General features: G+C 42.1%; 1 protein-coding gene across 1 annotated transcript in view; it reads right to left on the bottom strand.

Annotated features, from left to right (window-relative positions):
- Positions 1-5,188: 5,188 nt before the first annotated feature.
- Positions 5,189-22,387, bottom strand: part of man1a2 (mannosidase, alpha, class 1A, member 2) — a 103,085-nt gene continuing 85,886 nt past the window's right edge. The window contains exons 9-13 of the mRNA XM_070914705.1: positions 16,070-16,185; positions 14,757-14,976; positions 13,337-13,509; positions 7,903-8,018; positions 5,189-5,324 (exon numbers count right to left, since the gene is read on the bottom strand). Of these exons, the coding sequence (XP_070770806.1) occupies positions 5,189-5,324; positions 7,903-8,018; positions 13,337-13,509; positions 14,757-14,976; positions 16,070-16,185 (761 nt within the window). The remainder of the gene's footprint in view (positions 5,325-7,902; positions 8,019-13,336; positions 13,510-14,756; positions 14,977-16,069; positions 16,186-22,387) is intronic.

Here is a 22,387-nt window from a genome sequence, read left to right as displayed (position 1 = left end):
CACGGAACATACTCTTGGTTTCTGATCACTTTTCATAACGTCTTTATTGAATTTGTGTCTCAGTTTTAAACATATTTACAGATACTTTAATTTTATTTATTTTTTTAGTTCAGTAAAAATACAAATACAGAACACTCAGTTTTCAAAATCAACGTCGCTCCCAGCGACTTGATGGCCGCCCAGGTTCCCCCTGGACTTCCTCCCTATCAGATATAGGTGGTGATGATGTCAGCATGATGTCGGTGTGATGTCAGAGACCTGGGGATAGAGGAGGAGGGCCAAGACTGTACTGCATGAATGGACTGTGAAAGTTGACCGCCACCAGAGTTCAGGTGAAAGAGAGAGGTGATGATGATGGAGAGAAATATCCGGGGAGGGAGCTGAGAAATATCCTGTATGTACACTGATCGACGCTGTGGAGCTGTGAGAGGTTCCCCTTTAAACTTCAAATCAAAAACTGAGGACAAACGTTTTTTCATTTATCAAAAAAAGTTGACCAACATTGACCTGAACTTTGGTCAAAGCCGTTTTGCTCCCTTAAACCCAACTGACATTCTGATATGAAGACATTTTCCTAAAATGTCTACAACTGTCACCTACACTGGTTTGTCAAAGCGGGACCTCGATATTTATGAAATCAGGTGATGACAATTTCCAAAGATGCTTAAAGTAAAAGGTGTTATTTATTTTCTATGATTTCTTATTTTATATTATTGTCATCCAATCCCTTGAAAAGACCAACTTCCTCTCTCCGTCTGTGGCTCTCAGCCTCAAGCACATGGACTGCTAATGAAGACGAAGATATTTAAAAGCGGGTCACAAATACATAGTTTAATTTTAATTTCCAAAAACAGCTGGGCTGTTTTACTGAGCTGGGTTACTCAAACCGGAGTAAATAGTGCATTTGTTGGGGACTATTTTCAGACGCGGGTTAATCCACATTCGGTGCTCTAGTGCAGTGGTTCCCAACGTTTTTAGCTTGTGATCCCTCTTTGCAGGTTGCATTTGTGTACTGGTTGTCACTAATTGAACCGAAGAGTGACCCCCCCCCCCCCGTTTTACTGAATAATTATTAAAAGTAAAATTGTAATTCACAAAGCAAAGAGCTCAGGGAAGTCTGAAATAGTAACTATCATTTGGTGGAGCAGATGTGTTTCTCCGCTGTCCCATCTTCTAAATCATCTAGGACGGTGTGTGTGGGGCTGAGTCAAAATAAACTGCAGTGTGTGTGTTTATGGTAATGAAGGAACATGTCAAACAACAACGGAGTAAGACATATCAGGCTTTGGATACACAGACAAGACTTGTTAGTGAGGATCAACTCCTTGGTTTTGGTCTTTTCATGGGATTTGTTGACAATACGAAAAGAATATCTCCAGCCTTATCCTCTAAATCTTTAACAATGTCTTCGTGTCAGGCTGTCAACACTCGAGATGAGCAGCATTTTGAGGCAAAGGTAATGAACAACGTTGGCTTCAAATTTCTCCATCAGTCCGTTTAAGCTGTTTAAACAGTTTCGTATCAAACTTTACCTTCTGCAAAAAACGGTTGATAGACGAGCAGCTGACCTGCTGTCCAACAAGGGGAACATTTCAGTTTTGGTCAAAGAGGAAATTCCTGTGCTTTTGTCAAGAGGACACGTGGACATATAGCAAGCTGTTAGTGAGTGAGCATGTTGATACACTTTTAGAGAAGCTTTAGTCATGAGGCTGGGCAGTTAACGAAAATGTTAAAGCCTTTCTCTGAGCAGTTATCTTTTGTAGCGTGGTGTCAAGACCGCTGCCATCACTTCGCTTTTACTCCATCACAGTCCTTCATCTCATCTATCTAAGCATGTCAGAGGACAGACAATGTTTGTGCAAACAGAAACAATAAAAGGGAATTTAAATCATAATGATGTATTACAGAACGCAAAGCAAAGAAAAGAGCACAGTATCGGCAATAAGGCTTGAAAATAATCAGTCAGAAACAAATCAGACACAAAATCTTCCTGGTTCAGTGCAACTCCTGCTCTTCAGCTTGAACGCCTGCATGGGAATCCTCTTTAGCAGTGAAACCAGCAGCTCGGTTTCCTCTCTTTATCTAAACCAGTCAGTTGATACGCAGAGTCCGGACACCTCAGAGATTCATGTCACACAAACTGGAGGCCAACAGGCTTCTAAAATATCAGAACTGAGATACACTCACTTTCTCTCTCACACACACACACACGCAGTCATTGCACGAGTTTATTGGGCCCATCATGAAGCCTACTGTGTCTGTATCTTTATAAACTAAGTGACTTTTTTTTTCTTCAGAACAACAAATCATGGTTGAATCCCGTCCAACATGGATGGTGGATGAGACAGACTTGAAATAAAAGATAAAAAAACACTGACACTGGTTTTATAGCAACAAGACGAAGTGGTCTGAATGGTTTCAAACTGAAAATCTGACCAGTAAAAGCAAACAGTTGTAGTAATATTGGATTGTGTAACCTCGACAGGACTCCTGCGCTGGTCGGTTTCATTCATTGTATTATTTGTGTTCACTCAACATCGCGTCTGCCCCACTGCTGCCATTTTGTCTCCCTGCTGGTTAACATTTCTTCAGCTACAAACTTAACGTGGCTCATTTTAAAGTGCCATCTGACGCTGTACGATACAAATCATAATTTATATTATATATATATATATATATTTGTTATATCCGTACAGCATCTAAAAATAGTTGTGTGTCTAATGCTGCTGCCATGTTTGAAATCTGCATCATTACTTTTGAATTTTTCTAACTTTTTAACATTAAACGGATACGGGAGCAGGTTGGACTCAGGTGGCTGAAAACTTGCAGTAAACTAGAGGGTTCTTGGAGTTTGGACTCGACCGGCGACAGAATCTGCAGCTCCTAACTTAACATGAATAAGATGCTTTTTTCTTCTCGCCGAGTGTTTCACACTCCTTACAGTAACTGCTCGACAGTGGGTCAAGCTTTAGTTACTGTCCAGCATTCAGTAACTCTGTCTGTCACCAAGGAGGACTGTTTCAGAGCTTTCAGAGTTGTTTTGGTTGTTTGCTGACATAATTTTTTTTTTAACAGACTGCTTCCCTTGCGCTGCTTTGGATGTAACGGAGAGAGTCGTGTCAGGAGCGATAACTGGAGGCAGAAGTGAGCTGGTAAGTGGGCAGACAGCGTGGTGTGCGGTGGCTCTGACCTCTCTCAACAAGGCCACGCTCTTGATAAATCGCAGCATACGGAGCGAGTTGAATGTTCTGACTGTCAAACCCTTACAGAGAGGAGAAGTTATAGCGACTCAGCAAAGGATCTGCATTTCAAATTGTACAAAAAAAAACAACAAGCCAAAAATGTCCTTGATTTATACTCTATTTCAGAATGTCTGACTTCTTTCTTCACAGATATTAAGATTTTGATGTTTGTTTGATGATATGATTTCGGCATTTAACAGTTGAATATGATGAACAGGGTAAAATCAATCTGTACAGTACTTGGTCGTGATTGTTCACTAACTAACACAAAGGGGACGAGTTTGCAGCTTTTCCACACATTTCCACATTTTTATCCAAAATAGTTTTGTGATTCCCAAGCAATGGAGACCTTTGAGAGATTATCCAAAACATGGACATTATGAAATTTAGGTTTCATACTTCGCCAGACTTTTCAGAGCCATGTGGGAACCCTGAAGGCCTCCGAGTTTTTAGACTTTTCATTACAGACGGGAGAGGTAGAGGCGAAACTGGAGGAGAGAGGAGGAGGTATGAAAAATTAAAGATGAGAGCAGAAAAGAAGAGAGGGATTGTGGGAAAAAGAAAAATGAAAAAATGATGGAGAACTTTAACACCACGATGAGTTCATGCAGCTTAAAGTTAGATGGTTCAACAGGTGATCTGGGGTTGAACAGAGAAAACGTGGCATGGGAGCTCAGCAGGGAGACATCAGAAGGTCTTCATTTATTCAGCTCTTTCAGTGCTACACCTCTACTTCCCTCTTCTTCATAGCCTTCCCATACAAAGTGCACAAATAAATGATTTACAGCAGAGGTATTTTAACCACACACACACACATACACACAAGCATGGTTGGGTTCTAGCCTCATCTCATCATGTATGACCTGAAAATGATTTGGAGTGATGTATGAAAAGGCGGGAAATAAGAGAACAGAAAAGATGAGAGAAGGGTTTGATGAGCTGGGGAGAAACTATGGTGTGATCAGAAAAAGATAAAAAAAAAAGCAGCATCCAAACGAGTAGCAGCTGAATGTTTTTGGGGGGAAAAGTTGTGGCCCGGTGACGTCTCTAACTGGAAGAGAAACTGGAAAGATGTCAAGGTTGGGTAGTGGTGAAGATGGGGAGGCCTGCTGCTGTCCCCCTGTAATTACTGTTCCACTTACAATGGTCCACTTTTCTGGAAAAGAAGGATTAGAGGAGGAGGTGGGGACTGTTGCCACAACTGGCCCTCGCACTGATGATGTGACAAGCTGCTAACAGTTCCAGGTCAAAGTTCATCTGATGAAGATTAAACAGGAAGTGGAGTGGGGAGGGGTTGGGTCAGAGAGAAGCGAAGGGCTTTGATTTAACCCTGTGTCCCCAGTAACGATTTATCCAAACAAAAAAAGACACACCCTATTAACAGACCAGGTAAAGTCCTCAAGTCTGTCTGTCTGGAAAACTGACACTTCCATCAGTACAGTGTCACACAGACCGTGTGATCCTTCACAAAACCCCATGTGCACTCTCAGTGCCTCAGCTTGAGTCTGTATGGGAGGAGAGTTTGGTCAAATCTCAAGTAAACACACAAAAAAAAAAAAAAAAAACGAAATCAAGCCTCCGATTTTTTGGAGCTCTGTCCTTCAGAGAAAAGAGTCAATTCAAGCCAGTCGTGAGGCTGAGCAGCAAACCCACCATCTTTCTGATTTAAGCAGAGAAGACAGAGAGATCGACAGAGAGAGTCACAGAGTAAAACGTAGAAGAAGAGAGGGAGACTCAGCGCCCGAGTCCCCCCCCACGCTGCAGTGGTCTGTGTGCGGGAGGCTCTCTCTCCGCCTCCTCCGGTTGATGTCTGCAGTCCAAAAGCAGTTGAGAGTCTGTAGAGCTGAATGTAAGTTTGTCCAGTGTTGGTGGGTGGGTTTTTTTGGGCAGGCGGGCAGACAGGTGGCGCCCCCTGGTGCTGTAGAGGAGGAAGAGGGCTTGTCCGTCTACCGCTGAGCCGGCTCGCTGCCAGGCAGGGTGATGTTGCCCAGGTGGAGGACAGGAAGTGGGTGAGCCTCCGTGTTAAAGACCCAACTCTCAAACGGCATCAGGTCGTCGCTGGAGAACAACAGGTACAGATACCTGAGCGGGGGTGGGTGGGATGTGTGGGGGGGGAGTGGTGGTTAATGGAGGGAGGAAAAGGGGGAGAGGGTGAGAGGGATTGGGTGAGGAAGGTGAAAGAAGAAGAAAGAAGTGAATTACATCAAATCATTTCAGCAGGTTTGTTTCAGTAAAGCACACAGTGTCATCTTAAAGGTACAGGACACAAAAAAGCCTGAATTTGTCTCTGAATAGGTACTAACAATGAATGCTGTCTTCCTATCAGCTCATAGAGACTTTTGGCAATTGCTGTTTCTTTCTTCTGTTTTGTTGTTTGTTTACCTCAATGTTTATTTCCTGGTTCAGACTGGTTTGGAACCAGTTTGGCTCCTGTTTGGTCAGAAAAAGAGGTGCAAACAGGAAACACTGCTCCACCTTTGACAGGAGGAAGTGTTGGACAGTGTACCACTGCTACAGGTGAAACATGTACATTTACATGTATTTCTCATGTATTCATACATGCACTGTAGATATGGAAGAAATGTGATTCTAAATCAAGTTTTCTACACCTTCAACTTTTTTCCAGCTAACCTAATCAGCAAAAATCTACCTGTTTGATGAATTTCTGTGTGCAGAAAAAAATCAATAAAGTCAAGATTCAGGGCTTTAACTTGAAACCTGCCACCAACCAACCACATTTTGACAGTAATGTTCAAGTATAACTCACAATCCACACATCACGTCATCAGTTCAAGTTCGGATTCAACAGATCTGTGCAGATCAGTGTGACTGGCACCCAATCAGCAGCCTGTTGCTGTATTGCTTTGATACGATTGGCTCGCAGCCAGCGGGGACAAAGACTGAGAACTGATACGCACCAAAGGCTGCATAACACCGAGGCATTCAAATGTCATCGTCTCAGAAAGTTACCAGCCAGTGTGGCGGGCGACCTTTAACAACTTCTACACCAAAGACAAATTTCATGGTATCTGATGCTTTGTGGATGTTAATTTCAGACACATTTGAGTTAAAAATGGAGGGCTGACAAGTAGCTTCCTGCTAAAAAATACGAATGTTTGCTCTATTATACTCTATCGAGTATCTTTGGACTGCCGCGCTGTTTGACTGACATTAAGAACAGTTTACACTGAATGATATCTGGTCAGTTTACATGCACAGTACTGCCAGGAGGAGATAACATTCAAAGAGCTGCCAGCAGAGGGAATCAGAGAGCCACATTAGGCGTCCCTCCTGACTCTCAGTCTGTATTCAGAGCCTCTCCTCCTTCATCCATCAGCAGAGCTGCCCTTTGCATTAATCAGTCACTATAATACTTTGTGACAAGAAATAGAAATGGAAATAAATAAAAAAAAAAAAAAGATGCCAGTGTGTTAACTTTCATTATTACAGAGTAGTGCTGATATGCAACAGTTATACAGAAAGTAAGGGTCAGGTGACTGGCTCTACAATAACTATAAAGAAAATGTAAAAAAATGAACAAAAGTTCAACGAGCTAGTAATAGGATTGATAAAGCTTCTTATAATTCTTCTTCTCTTCGGAAGTCTTGAATTCAAATAATTTGAAAAGTTATCACAGTCCGTGTTGGACTAAGCAGTTCTGCTACAGGACCATTTTTTGCTTTGTAGAGCCTATTTCTTCAAAAATAGTTTGATATTGTATGTAAGCCTGTTTAGTTAGTCAGCAAAACAGAAATGACCCCCCCCCCCCCACACACACACATACTGTGAGGGGGTGACATGATGTCAGCACCATCAACTCTATATTTGTTTTGTATTATTAAATTGTGTTCGATCATCACTTTTGGTCTGCATTTTTCTTTCAGTAATGGGCATTAGTATTTACATCATGTAATTAACTCTCAATATAGTCGTTTTCATTGTTAGTGGCAGAGTCCGCCATTCATGCACTGGATTCAAATGGCCTTCACAGGAAATCATGCACATATGTAATCCAGCTATTACTTTTATCCCACTGATATCAGCCTCACTGTTTAATGTTCACTCTGCTAACAGAGACAAACATTTCCTATTGCTGCTAGCTCTCTTTAAAAGCATTTAACCGGTGAAACACGGGGTGGCTTTAATTGTGAAGCAGTCACAGGAAACTTCATCAAAAATGAGTCTACAAAACGGTAATTTTTGACAGAGGATCATTTTTGCAGGTAGTAATGGAATCAGAAAGAAGCCACAGTGAACTGTTATCATCATAACCAGCATGACTCCTCAGCAACATAACGGGCTCTTTTCACAACCGCGTGCAGCATGAAATCAGATCGCGGTTGCTCATGTCATGATGGAAAAACGCCAAATATTGACAGACTACTTTGTTTAAACAACGCAAATGTATTTGGCTATGCTGTAAACTGATACACCAACGGCTCTTGTGTAGTATTTCTGACTAAGTAGCTGCTCAACGAGGTGTGGTATTAAACAGCACTTAATTACAGTATCGCCAGGACTGAAATCTTAAGGATTATAACTACAACCCAAGCAGATTTTGTGTTTGAGGCTTGCTTTAGACGTTTTTCAAGTAACTGTTGCAAACCTACTGATGATTCAGATATCAAACCGATTAATCAACATATCAGTGTTGGCTTACTTGAGCGTCTCGGCCAGGAAGAAGCTCTGCTGCACGTCGTCGTAGGTCGGGTTGGAGGAGTAGACGTCCTTCACCCCCGAGAAACCTCCGCTCACCCTGCAGTACTTATCAATGGCCTGGAGGAGACGAGGAGAGAGGGAAGGAGGAAACACAAGGAGAAGAAGGGAGAGAGAAGATAAAGGGGAAACGGTGGGGTGGAAATGGACAGAAACAGAAAAGCAAGGCAGAAAATGTACGTTGGACAGAAAAAGGGAAGAACATGACAGAGGGATCACATGGAGGAAGAAAGAAATGAGGAGAAGCAAAAGAAAAGGTGGGGAGGGGAGGGGGGTGAAGAGCACAATTTTAATAAGCTTACAAAAGAATGCTATAATTAATTTCTTTTGCTTGTGACAGATTAGAGTGAGTCCTGGGGAGACACATCCAGGAAACAGCAGCTGTAGAGAACCGGAGGAAAAGAAGATTACCACAAATGCCTCGCCCTGCCACCCCTGCATTTACATTTCACTCTCTAAAATGTTTCCTCTCGTCCCTCCTCGACACGAAGCAGCTTCATGATGAGGGAACGCGCTCATTTGTTTCATGTTATGCTGCATTTGAGGGAGCCGCAGCGCAATGGCAAAATAAAAGTTTTTCTTTAGGCGAGGCAGAGCCTGTGGCGGACTCTCAGGTGTAAATAAATTCATAATCAGGTTATCTTTGCACCTTCGTCTGCAGAGTTCCAATGAATGGAAAAATGAGAGTTGATTGACAATGTTTCTTTCTAAACAGCTCAGTTTTTAGCTGTTCTCACCTCTTTTTACTGGCTGCCTGTGATTAAGAAAACAACAGCTTTTTAATCTGCGTATGCACGGATTTCATTCAGGGCGAGGTTGAATCTGATTTCTTTGGAGTGCATTGGCAAGCGTGTTTATGATGCGGGATCAGATATGGTTTAGATTTCCTTTAAGTCATAACAAAAAGACACATGTTGTCCAGTCTTTTCAGGACAAATTTAAGCCACTTTCATGGGTGGTTTGAATTGTGATGTAAATCCCCTCTCTGCCCATTCACTTTGGCTTTCGAGGGTTTATCTCCAACTCCAAACAAGACAGATGTGATGTCGATTAGTTTCAACAACAACAAAAACCCAACAAACATGGAGGATAAACGCACAGCCTGGACCACTCAAAGGTTTTGATGCCTGCCTGTTCTTCAGTGCGACTCAAAGAAACATCCAGAATAAGCAACAGTAAACAATAGACGCATGCCTGTTGCATCCAGCGTTGTTAGTCAGGAAAATGTGTCACCTCTGTGTTACTATGACAACAAAAGCTGCAGTGACGGCAAATGAAGACTGTGTACAAACAAAAACCTTAATCAACATCTACAGTTAAATAACTATCCTTAGATATCTCTTTCTAACATCTCTGATAAATCATGCTCCTCTGTATTCCTGTTTATTTCCCCAAAAGAGGCAAATCAGCGGGTCGGATAAAAACAAGACGTCTTCACCTACAATGACACTTTGTCCCCACCGAGCGCCTCGATGATGCCCGGCTGCAAAATGTCAGGTGCTGTTTCAGGAGTAAAAACGTAGCCTCTACTGAGCAGGCACACACACACACACAAAAACAAGTCGGCCATACCTCATTAAAAATGCAGTGATCGTCCAGCTGGTGATACTGACGCCATTACCTGTGTGCTCTATTGATTTACAATGAGGACTTGTTACAGTGAAATCGGCGCCTCCATAAAAATTCTGGCTGCATTACACTCCTGCTCATACCTTATCGACTTTCACTATTAACGCATGTAATTGAAAGCATTATCTCTGTCCTTGTCTTTCAGTCTCTCTCTCTCATTCTCACACACACTCCCGTCCTCGAGCGACCATTTTGCTGTCAGCAGATTTCCGTCGTGAGGAGTTTGGACCGTAATTCCTGTTATTAATGGGATGTTGCACCCAACGTGCGTTTGCCCTTCTGGATCCACACTGCAGTGTCCCGCTACAGCCTGTGCAACACACACACACACACACACACACACGCACACACACACGCACACACACACGCACACACCTCCACTCACACTCATACACACACACACACACACAAATATCAAGCTGAGTATATCCTTCATTATGTCTGGGTGCTTAAAATACACATTTAAACACGAGTCACATTCACACTCGAACAAATCCTCGACAGTCTGGGAACTTCAAATCTTCATACTGGTTTACAGTATACCCAGTGCATTTGTAACTGTATCCATACACGTAGACCCCCCCCCCACACACACCATCTGTGCTACATCTGATAAAAAGTCTACCTGTAGAAGGAGGAGGAGGAAGAGCAGCATGTCTGCAGCTACTAAGTGAAGACACACTTCACATTGTAGCAGCTGGGCTTCACCTTCACACACGAGTAAAACACACACACACACACACACACACACACACACACACACACACACACACACACACACACACACACACACACACACACACACACACACACACACACACACACACACACACACACACACACACACACACACACAGGTAAAAGCCAGCCAGTGTTAATGGCTGCTATGAAAAGAGGAAACGTGACAAACAGAGGCAGGGTGGGTGTACCAGATGGACGCAGCTGAGGTGCAGGGGGAGTGTGTGTGTGTATGTTTGTGTGTGTGTGAGAGAGAGGGGAGCTGAGCTCTGAGGCAACATACAGAAGATCGCAGGTGTTAGATTAGAAATGTGTGTGCGTGTATATGTGGGGGATAAAGAGACCAATAGAGGAAGAGAGTAGGACGTTGAGCTTCGTGTGAACATGGAGTGAGCCTCAGGTGTTGTGTGTGTTATTGTGTGTGTGTGTGTGTGTGTGTGTGTGTGTGAGAGAAAGAAGAAATAAAATGAAAAAGAAAGGAAAAAGGGAACATTTTTAGGAGACAGAAAAAAATGCCAAAAAAAGAGAGGAGAAAGCAGAAAATAAATATCCAAGATGGCCCAAATCCATATTAAATACTAATTGTAGGCAGGTTTTGAGCATGCAGAGTGTTCACACTGGAAAAGTAACAAAATAAAAGTATACTAAAGTCAATATGCCTATGCAATGCAATGCAAGAAAGTAACTTCATGATGGGGAGAAAGTCAGCACCAGAATCAGCTAATGCTAGCACATCTATGTTCAGTAAAAACAGGAAACTTTACATTTTTTTTCTCTATTTCATTTTAACAAAAAAAAAACATTATTTATGACAAAAGATGACAGAAAGTACGTGGTTTTTCCGTTCGACTGTACTTTGTTTTCTCTTCTTACTCAAATAATATAACAAAAACAAGATTAAAAATGTAACGAAAAAAAATATGAACTCCAGGCACACAGAAAGCCAGACACCATCTTTTTCCTTAACTTCAAATGTTACCTTTATAACTTTAAAGTTAGTGACTTCTGAATAACAAGGTGCTAAACAGACATGAAACTATAGATAAGATAAGAAGATAAGATCTGTCATGTGCATTAGCATGTATGTACAGCCGTATATGCAATATTAAATAATGCAAGAGAGCCGAAGATGAACCCTTCAACACCAGCTCTCTTTAGTGTCACTCATACTCGGTACAATCACGCTTCATAAACACACTTGCCAATGCACTTACTCCCACTCAGAAAAACAAAGAGACGTAGTTTCACTGCTTAAAAATGGAGGGAAAAAAGGTGACAAGAAGATTGGCAGGAGAAAGACAAAAAAGGAGAGTATGAAAAGAGTGGGAGAGAGAAAAAAAAAAAAGGATGACGAGCAGGCCGGTTGAGATTTAGACAGAGAAGACACTTCGACTGCTGTATAGAAGACGAGCTCTTTAATCCTCTGTCAGACGGAGGGGAGCAGGGGTAGAGAGGGCTTTCATTTCTGCTCTACTTTCATAAAGCTTTTCATATTAAAGCACAAAAGGAGGAATAAATAACTAATAACACCTGAAAGACTCTCAAGTCCTCACATTCACCTACAGGTACACGTTAAAACTCACAGACACATTAAGAAAGTGCTTCTCTACATCGCTGGTCAGCCATCAGATTATTACGAAACAGAAATCCATATGTGCTCGTATTCCTTATAACACTGCCACAGTCTACATGGTACATAGACCTGAAGAGACAAAACAAGACACTGGGAGATACCACTTTAAGTCCTTTCATTTTGCCGCCTGGAGCTGGTGAGATCTGCATTACTCACACAGGTTCAAATGAAGCTTTAAACAGCTCCCTGCCACAGGTTGTCATAGGCACTGAAGACACGGCATGAAAACAGTTCTTTATTTTACCGGTGAGATGCTTTTAGCAGAGAGACATAATGAGGACTCATAATTACACACAGTCCGACCTTCTGACTCAAAAGTTGAATTTCAACTGCTTCAGTTCAGCTCACTGTTTAAACACTTTCACTTCCCGACGAACACAAAGCAGATAATAGAATATTCCCAAAAATATACTGAGGAGTTTTGACATTTACTAAACTCAACCCACAACGCCCAAATCAAATAAAGGAAAGGTGATCTGTAAAATGATCTCCCAAAAATATCAAAAGACAAATGCCTCTGTTCTGACCAGAAAGCAGTGTTTAACGGTGCAAAGGAAATTATTTTTAATCTTTATCTACAACTGGAATTGCTAAATGGAAGGTCTGCAGAGCTTGAACCTGCCATTGGTGCCACCTGCTAAGATTCTGTGCTTTTAATGCATCAGCTCATGGCACAAAGAATAATGAATGTTCTGCCAAAATTTACCCAGAGCTGAACTTCACTGGCTGTACTTTCCTACCCCATTCATCTAGGTTATCATCACAAATGTGCTCTCTGCATTGGACCCCACTGGTCCTTTAAAAACTAGATCCACAGGGTAGAAAATGAATTGAGAGAGGAAGAATGGAGAAAGTCTGGGCTTAGTGATCTTCAAATTACCCTCTGGTAATGGGTAAAGATACAAGAAATACTACTTTTTCAAACTGCTCATCATCATACCTTCAGACTCATTTAAAATCCAGTGGATTTTACTACTTGTGACCCCTCTCTCTGCTCTGAGATGCTCTGTGCGCAACTGTTTTCAAGAGCAAGACACTCGAGCAGGAGCTGATGATTCATGGAGTGAACCTTTCCATCTGACTTTCCCCGTTTCATGGCTGTCCTCCATTTAACAATGCCAGCAACTCTGAAAGCTTTAGCTCCTTTTCATTTGGGAGAACAGGGTCTTATATGCTGTATTTATTTTGTGCTGCTAAGTAAATCAAACAGATGTCTTGCCATGTCCTTCGTGGTGGTTCACATTGTACACAGAGGTCTAGAAAAACTGCTTACAGACATTAAAATCTACATGAACATGGGGTTCATTTACTGCTGCTAAAATGTTCATACATTCATACAAATGTTACGTATGTATTTACGGATGTTTTTTTTTTTTACCTGCGCCGCCTCCCAGCCCCACTGCCGATATTTGGGATCGTGGGTGAACCTCCACATGTACCAGTAGGTCTCGATGACCTCCGGCCGCAGGATGTAGTACTTCTCATTCTGCCGCACAGCCACCGCCTCCAGGCCGCTGTCGAACTTAAATGCCTCCGGGCCGAGCTTCAACACTTGAGGGAGGAAGAGAAAGGTGGGGAAAACAAGAGGGGTAGAGGGAGAGGGGAGAACACAAACAAGGACAAATATTGAGAATAGACAGAAGAGGAGGATGAGGATGGAATTGAATATGATGAGGAGAGAAAAAAGAAAGGACAAGAGGGAGAGAAGCAAAGAAGAGGAGGATGGGTGAGATGGGGGAGGAGGGTTGGAGGGAAACATGGAAATGACAGTGATCGGAGAGACAAAGGAAGAAACCGGGGAAGGTAAAACGGGGAAAGTATGATTAAGAGAGGAAAACAGGAGAAAGGGGATAAACATTATCTTTTGCCACTTGTTTGTCTTTATGGTTCAGCTGCTGGTGTTTACAGGTCTGAGCTGATATGAATTAGTGCCTGAGTGTGTTTGTGTGTGTGTGTGTGTGTGTGTGTGTGTGTGTGTGTGTGTGTGTGTGTGTGTGTGTGTGTGTGATAAAGCAATAAAAAAGCCTCCAACGCCATTGATTTTACAGGTTTTTTTTACAACAAGTGTTTTCTGCCAATTAAGTGTGACAGGCATTAAGAGTCTGACTGGAAAATTACTGAGAAGCTGAAGAACTAACAGGCCACCTTTAGACAGCCTGACTGTTGCTATCAAACCAGAAAGTCCTCTCTCTCTCTCTCTCCCGCCCTCCCTCTCGTGCTCTCTCTCCCTATCTTCATTTGTTGCCACGGCAACCTCTCCTCTTTTTCAGAGCAACCTCACGATTTCTGACAACACACACACACATAATCATGATGGTGTTTCTTTGCTGACAACTATTGATCCTCTTCGGAAAAAAACATCCCAAGCATATTTTGAAAGGTCTCCTTTGAATGGATGATACGTTTAAACTGAAAACGTAATATCTGCCAAAACAACTCTACCAGTCAAAACAACTATCATTCCTAAGACAGATCCAGGGAATCTATTGTCCTTTAGGTACTTAATAGTATTTGATTGGTTGTGATCTAGTTTGCTATTGAAGCACAAGTTCATTTGGAGGTCACTGATGTGATGCCGGGGAGGAAGTCAGTACCAGAATCAGCTAATGCTAGCACATCTTTGTTCAGTGAAAACAAGTGTTAAACAGGAAACTTTGCACTTGTACATACATGGCACGATTTTTATTTTCTCTATTTTACATGTTAACAAAAAATAATTACAGTTTTATTCATACTACAAGTACGTGTGTGTGTGCCTGTGTGTGCAGCCCCCCCCCCCCCCCCCCCCGCCCCCTCACCCGTCCTGTCGTAGGACTCGTGGCAGGTGTGTGCGATCTCAGCTCCCAGCTGCAGGTAGTGTCCGGCCTTGTCGTCGGGCGAGCCGTCGGCACCCAACGCAAACATGCCGCCGGCGAAGCAGGCCAGGTGGCCCATCTTCCTCTCCAGGTGGCCGTTCTTCCACTCGCCAATGAATGTCAGGCCGCCGTTGGATTTGCGTATCAGGTGGCGTTCGATGGCCTGGAGGGAGGGAGGAAGTGTGTGTGTGTTTGTGTGTGTTTGTGTGAATGAGGATATGTGAGATTTAGAGGAAAGTGTGGACATTTGTGAGAAGAAATTGAACGAAGCAGAATGTTTTCAGTGAGAATGTGGACAGAGGTTACAGATGGAATATTAAGTGTACGTGTGTGTGTGTGTGTGTGTGTGTGTGAGTGTATTTATATGCAGGTAGTGAAGGGGAATGACACAGTATTTATCAAAGTAGAAATGTGGATGGAGGTTAGGAGTGGAATATCAAGTGTGTGTGTGTGAATGTTTTAATGGGGTTAAGTTGTGTGAATGGGGCATTGACATTGAGTGCGTGTGTATGAGGGTGGAGGGGGTCAAACAGAGGAAAACAGCACAAAAGTGGTGAGTGCAGAATTTGAAATCCAGCCACATCCCTCACCCTTCGCTCTATAGCATCTGCTCAGCTCAGACTCTGACACTCTCAGTGATTGACAGACATCTTCATCAGCTACAGACCATTAACATCTGCTGTTCCTTCCTGCTAAATCCACTCTCACGTTATTTCAAACAACAAAAGGACATCTCTCTTGTTGAAAGACGGGCATTAAAAACCGTCAGCAGGCAGTGAAGTTAATGTTTTTAGATCAATGTTGGTTATTAAAAGAGAATAACTGGTAACAATCATGGTTAGAGCTGTTACTGGACTGGGACTACAGATGTGAAGCCGACAGCTTTGCGGCTACGCAGTTCAATGATATTTATATGACATTTATAAAAAGACATGCATGTTTGTTGCATTACTCGCTGAATGAAGGACATTATCATTCTTCCTGTTGGTGTCAGGTGATTTGACAGGAAGTGAAGTGTCATCAAATTATGAGTTTGTCTTCACTGTGATGGTTCATCTCACTCTGCAGCAGTGTCTTTATATAATGCAAGAATAAATGGCTGCAAATGTTATCTTCTAACGGAGGACATCAATTTACTTACTGTGTGAAGAAAGTGATAAAATAAGAAATTGATTTTTGTTTAACTGGTCAGCAGCTTGCATCTGTGGAAATAACCGTATATAACATATGCAGACATGTCTCTGATTGCAGTGTACCTCGATGGCGTCATCATAGGTCTTGCGGGCTTCTGTATCAGTCTTGTCTGACATGAGCCATGCCTTCAGCAGATACTCGTAAAAACTGTCCCCTAGTCCTCCAACTGAGGTGTGATCTGCGAGAGAGGGAGGGAAAAAAAGAGGAGTTAAAAACAGCAGAGTGGAGGGACGCGAAGGGACAGAGTGCGACAGAGCATGAGAAAGAGGAAAAACAGCGAGGACGGACAAAACAAGAAAGCCAAAAAGAAATGATTCAGTTTTTGACTTTGCCTCAAAGTCTTGGCAGAGCGCAACATATGGCATCAAAAGCATCTATGGAAGCCCTGGGTGGTTTTTCTTTTGTACATCCACAATACATTGGCAGCAAGTTCCCTTTGATTTCCTGTTTTGTTTACCCTTTCCCTGATGTGCTCACATTTCAAATGTCCCCAGTCGTCCCCATGAAAGTTTACACAGCTTTCATGGCTGTCCTAATTTGCAGGACACCACACAGAGAGGATGGGTCGCAGCCAGCACTCATTCTGACCGGACATATAACTTATTTTCTCCAGAGGGAGTTTTGAGCCCACTTAATCTAATTTCCAGTGGCACTTTCACTGACCTGTCAAATATCATTCACAATATTAGCAAATAAAAGACATTTGTGCATCTAAGACTTGCCAGAGTACAACATTATCACTGTATGAATCCAAGATAATGATTGAAATAGAATTGAATCTACTTTATAATTTGATCTTCTGTTAACTTGGCTTTGTGAATGACAGAGAAATCATTTGCAATAGTAAAACTAACTTTTTCTTGGCTGTGCAGGTATTCAGAGTTACTTTGAACTGAACAAATTAAGTAGATGGGTGATAATATTCCAGAGGACATTTCAGTCTTTCCTTTGGAGCTCCTCTCGCAGCATTATGATCTCGAAGGTCTAGTTAAGGAGGCCATCTTGGATGAAAAGAAGTTTATTTAGCGCCGACATCACTGGCTGAAACTGGAATATTCCTCATCCTCTATGTATGACTATCTCCTCAGCTCCATGTAATCATATTCGATATCTGAGCAGCTGCTTTGTGTCTCATCTAAAGAGATTCCTTTCAGTATGTGATTAACATGCCCGTAGGTAAGTGGAGAGATACGCAAAGACGGGGGAACGAGATAGATGAAAAAGCAATGGATTATTCAGCCTTTGTCACAGAGAGAGCGCAAACGTCACAAACAACCTTGGAGACATTACTGAGGGCAGAGTGTGTTCATGTCTGTGAATGCACATGTGGGTGAGTGATTTTGTGTATTTACACATCTAGTGACTGAGCACTAGTGTATGCAAGTCCTTTAAAAGAAGCACACAGAGACGGCTCGCCACTGATTAACACCGATTTCCTCACATTTGGACATTTGAAATGAATCAATAAATGAGCTGAAATCCTTTTGAAGCTGTTGTTCTAAGGTTTGTAAATAAGTCAGTTTGGTGAATTGAATGATTTACTTTTGTGTGTCTGGTATTCAAAGGTTTTTAGGACTCACAGCACTGGCATTTTTGCGGCAATAGATGCTTTTCACATGTTTTATGAGATCCATTACAAAACAAGCTGGTGGTCATGCAGCATCAGCAGCACTAACGCACTCACAATGACACAGACTTTCTCTGGGGTGCTTTTATTTAGCAGTTAATGATGCATGTGTATGAAACGACATGTTTTCTTCAACAGAGCATAAAGAATGTTATTTTAATATTTCCCCTACTCCAACTACAACACACTATTCAGTCCTGGGTGGAAAATGTCCACCAGACCTAGATAAATGCTGGGATATTTTGCATTCATTGTCTGAGTGTTACTGCTCTCTGCCAGCCTCTGGCAGGTCACCAGCCCTCTTCTGGTGGCTCTGCTCCACCTCAAATTAAACATACTTGTTGGTGAAGTACTGGAAGTGCCATGTGGGTATTTTTTGAAACTGTAAGCTAAAAGGAAAATATTTAAAAGCATTGCACCTTGACTGACAAAGAACATGTGTTCATGGAGCTCCCATCTGATAATCCATACTATACTATATCTATACTAGTACACAAATCACAGCATTTTGTCGAATTTCCTTTGCTTTAGAGTAAACACACAAAAGGGAAAGCTTCTACTAGGTTTCACATTCAGGAGGAGCAGTTAGGATTCAGACCTGGTAGCAGAACAGTGGAACAGCTCTTCACTCTTGTAAGCAGAGTTAAATGGATCGGAGCTCAGAAATCTCAAACAGATACAGAATGTGTAGAACCATTGGTATACTACTTAGTATGGAGCCATTTGAGGTGGTTCGGCCATCTAGCACTAGGATGCCTCTTGGACCCTTTCCATACGGAGGTTTTCCAGGCAGAGATCCGAGAGCTAACCCAGAAAACAAACGCTGGATGGATTTCACATTCCATTCTAACACGTGAACCCAGGATAAAGCTGCAGTATGTGGTTGGAAAGAAAGACATCTGAGCTACTTTATTTAGCCTGCTGCCACTGCGAACGGACCCAGATAAGCAGCAGAAAATGAATGGATGGGAGCACTGTGCTGAATGTCATTCTGCTGTGGTTAATGTCCATTCCTGGCAGAGTGGGGAATTATCACCAGCCCTGAGCCGGCCAACTGCAGCTCATTTTTTTTGTGTGTGTGTGGAAGTTATATTTATATATTTATGTTCAAAATGTTGATTTGGCTGATAACATAGTAAACTTGGTTGGACAAACTTTGGAAAATAACTAGATACTCTAGATGAGAGATGTACAAAAGTTTAAAAGGTCTGCTTATTTTGCGGTGGTGAAGCTCTCTTGCTGGAGGAGAGTTTTGGAGAGGACAGAGATCCTCTCTCTTTGGATTTGGATTGGAAGTCAATAGCTTTGTGTTCATGCACAGAATAATTCATTATTAGTAGAGTGACAGCAAATCCCCTATAATACAGTAGGAATTATTTCACCGTAACACAGCCAATTGAACGATAGTTTGAACCATAAAGACCTTGACATACAGATCAAGTCAAAACCTTTTTTGTCAACGCGACACTTAGAAATCCCCAAATTCACCAGCTGTTCACTATTTCACACGATGGTGACGGATGGTTGTATGTTCTTTTCCAAGACTCGTCTTATGAGTTTGAGTTTGTGTCTTTTGTTTCTTCTTCATGTGTTTTGTGAATATTTGAACCAGTGTGACAAACTTGCAAAATGTCACAAACAATTAGTGCAAGTGGTTGACTTTGTTTTAATTATTATGATCGTATTACTATGATAATATCATCTTTTACAAATAGTCATAGTTGTCCAGACCTTTAAAAACGTCAATGCAAGCACAGAGAGTCCAGTGTGTGCATGCAACGTACACCCTGTACTCCAATATACATATTCACTCAAAGTTATGCCACGTGACATTTTCCTACGAATGTCCCGCTTGCTGTCACACTGTCCACAAGCTTTTGTCAGGGGTGCTTTTACATTTAAGCCTGTAAATAAACAGACTCTCGTCAAGTTTAGAAGCTCCTATAACTTTCTTGCTGTGCTCATCTTGCATTGTTTTGCTATCTCTCTCTCTCTTATCTTTGCTGATCTCCTTTGACTGACTGAGACCTTGCTTGATTTTTACAATAAAATATGTGGAAAATCTGAAGCCATGGCACATGAAAGCAAAACCACTTGTTTCAAACACGGACGCTGATGTATCACAGGGGACACAACACAAATAACACCAGCCCCTTCATACAAGACTGTTTATGAATGTAAAGAGGAAAATAACAAGGCAACGCAGATCAAAATACAAATTGGAACAGGAAGTTCTCATTCAAGTTTTGTCTGATCTTTTTTACATTTTTCCCTTATCTTTCTACTTTTCCCTGTTTCACAATCACCTCCCACACTCTTTCAAGATAGCATCCTCCCACACACACATTCCCCCAACTCTTCACCATTATTTTTCTGCCAATCAAAGGATCAGGGTCATGCAGGGAGCGCCTGTCAGTCAAAGGCAGGGTCTGCCGAGGAGGCGGCTTCAAAGACGACGCATGTACACAAGGAGGATGTCTTCACAAAGCTTCAAACACACTCCGATCTAAAACACAGGTCAAGGGCACAAGCTGCTGAGGTAATGCTAATAACGTCTGTGCATGTTATGGAGTGCGACAATTCATTTCTATGCAGTACCAGACCCAGTGAGGGACACAACAGCAAAGGTCAGGCATGTTTTAGAGTCCACTTTCTAGACAAAGTTCATGCAGCACACTAGTTATTCTGACTGACAACAGTTGTGCAGCTGTCAAAATCTAGTTGGAAGGTGCATAATGGACAGTTTATGTTTTTAAATTAATTTTAATAAACAGCCAATAACAGAACGTACTTTCCACTGTAATCAACAACTGATTCAAACTTTTGTTGAGAAAAGAAAGAATTAATACCAGTTTTTCCAGTGATTTGGAGGTCTGGTGTTGTGCTCATTGAGGTTCTGTTTGGAAACAACTGAGCCAATCAAACCTTTGTAGACAGGATTAAGAATGGGGATATAACTTTCCTGTGCCAGAGCCAGACAAATGGAAACAGAAAAGTTGCCACAAAACTGGCGACAAGTGTGGTTGTTGTGAATCAACTGGCAGATGTAATAACTCTTTAAGGCGAAGTCTGAAGGCTTTTCTGCTGTACAGTATGTTTGTGCCTAACACCTGCTGTCGGGAGACAGAAGGAACTCAAGTTTAGCAAGCTGTACATGAACAAAGTTGAAACTGTAAAAAAAAAATGTTATTTCTGTTTCAGTAATAATTCATTTTGCTATATGGAAATCTAGTGATGAAGAAAGGAGTGTTTGACGGACTGTCATGTGTGAGTGTGTGTGTGTGTGTGTGTGTATATATGTGAGCAAAGGCGAGTGTCGGTGAGTAGGTTAAAAAGAGGGAGTGGGTGGTGTATGTGTATGTGTGTGTAGGCTGCGCAGTGTTATAGTAAGACAGAAAGACTGGAGTGTGTGGTAATAAGGCTGTCAGTCACAGCAGGATCTCATTAAGAAAGAGGAGCACGGCCTCATTCCTTATTAGTCGGGCTTAATTACCGTCTACACACCTACACTCCGCAAATAAGGGACACACACACCCTTGCACACACTCTCGACACATGCTCCCCCCCCCCTTCAAATACTTCACACATTGTCTCACACGCAGGCAGCACACATTCACATATATTTCCCACTCAAACCTTACAACTACTCACAATACAAACGTACATCATCCAAACGCTCTCTCATGTACACCCACACACATCGTAACGAGGGTGAAAGACTATGTATTTCCTGGGTGCCTGGGTGAACAAATGCACCCTCGATTTCAAATTTTCAAAAACCAAATTAGAAGATAACTAAACCTCCAAATATGGTTGCTTACTTGCCGCAGCAGCTGAAACTGTAGAAGAACACTGCGGCCGCAGACAGGTTCTGGCTGGTGGTTTGTGTTAATCTTGTGCCCAGATAGCGCACATAAATCTAGCGGGAGACAGCCGTGCTGCCTTTCCTCAGTCCTGAAAGCTCAGTCTAAATGGTCCTGTAATTTAAATGGATGTGGCGTGTCCCTGTTTGACTTTGCAACAGTTTAAGGGGATTCGAAATATATAAATAACATTAATGTTAACCAAAATCATGTTTCATACAGTGCGTATTTATCTTAGAGACTTTTAATATAGTGTAATTTTCTGCCTTCCTGAATGTGTGAATGATAATCTTGATATCACGACAGCGCCGTGAGCAGCGACTGTGGAGGATCTCTGTTGTTGCTTAAGTGACGTGTGTATTGCTGATTAAAAAACATGTTCAACAAGACAAGTGATACAGTGATATTTGTCTTTCTAGGACTGAAGTCTTTCCTCTTACCACATCTCCAGCTCTATTCTGGTCAAAATAGTCATTACCAAAAAGAAGAAACTTGAATTTCATTTATTTTTCTTCCATGATAGGTACCTCAAAATAGTTTGTGATATAACTTCAATTCCAATGCCCAAACAGTCGGTTAACCTGCTGGGAGGCTGATGTTGGTAACCGTTGCTTAGCTCCATCTGTGACTTGAACACTCCCTGCGGGACACGTACGAGAGGGACGAGGTTACAGGACTACCCGATGCTGCGAGTTTTGACAGTCCGGTCATTTGCCGTCACCACAACTGGACCCACTGGAGGCACATATTCATGATGTGGACAGAACCCAACCCCCACACTGTGTGGGACCTGCCAATGTCTCAACAAAAAGTAACATTTAGAGGGAATCTGTGCTAAAGTTTGCAAGCTAGGTTAACTTAGTTAACTTCCACTTTCTGAGTGGAATAAA

Source organism: Enoplosus armatus, chromosome 11, assembly GCF_043641665.1.
Source record: "Enoplosus armatus isolate fEnoArm2 chromosome 11, fEnoArm2.hap1, whole genome shotgun sequence".
NCBI lineage: Eukaryota > Metazoa > Chordata > Actinopteri > Centrarchiformes > Enoplosidae > Enoplosus > Enoplosus armatus.
This window is presented reverse-complemented; position numbering and strand designations above follow the sequence as displayed.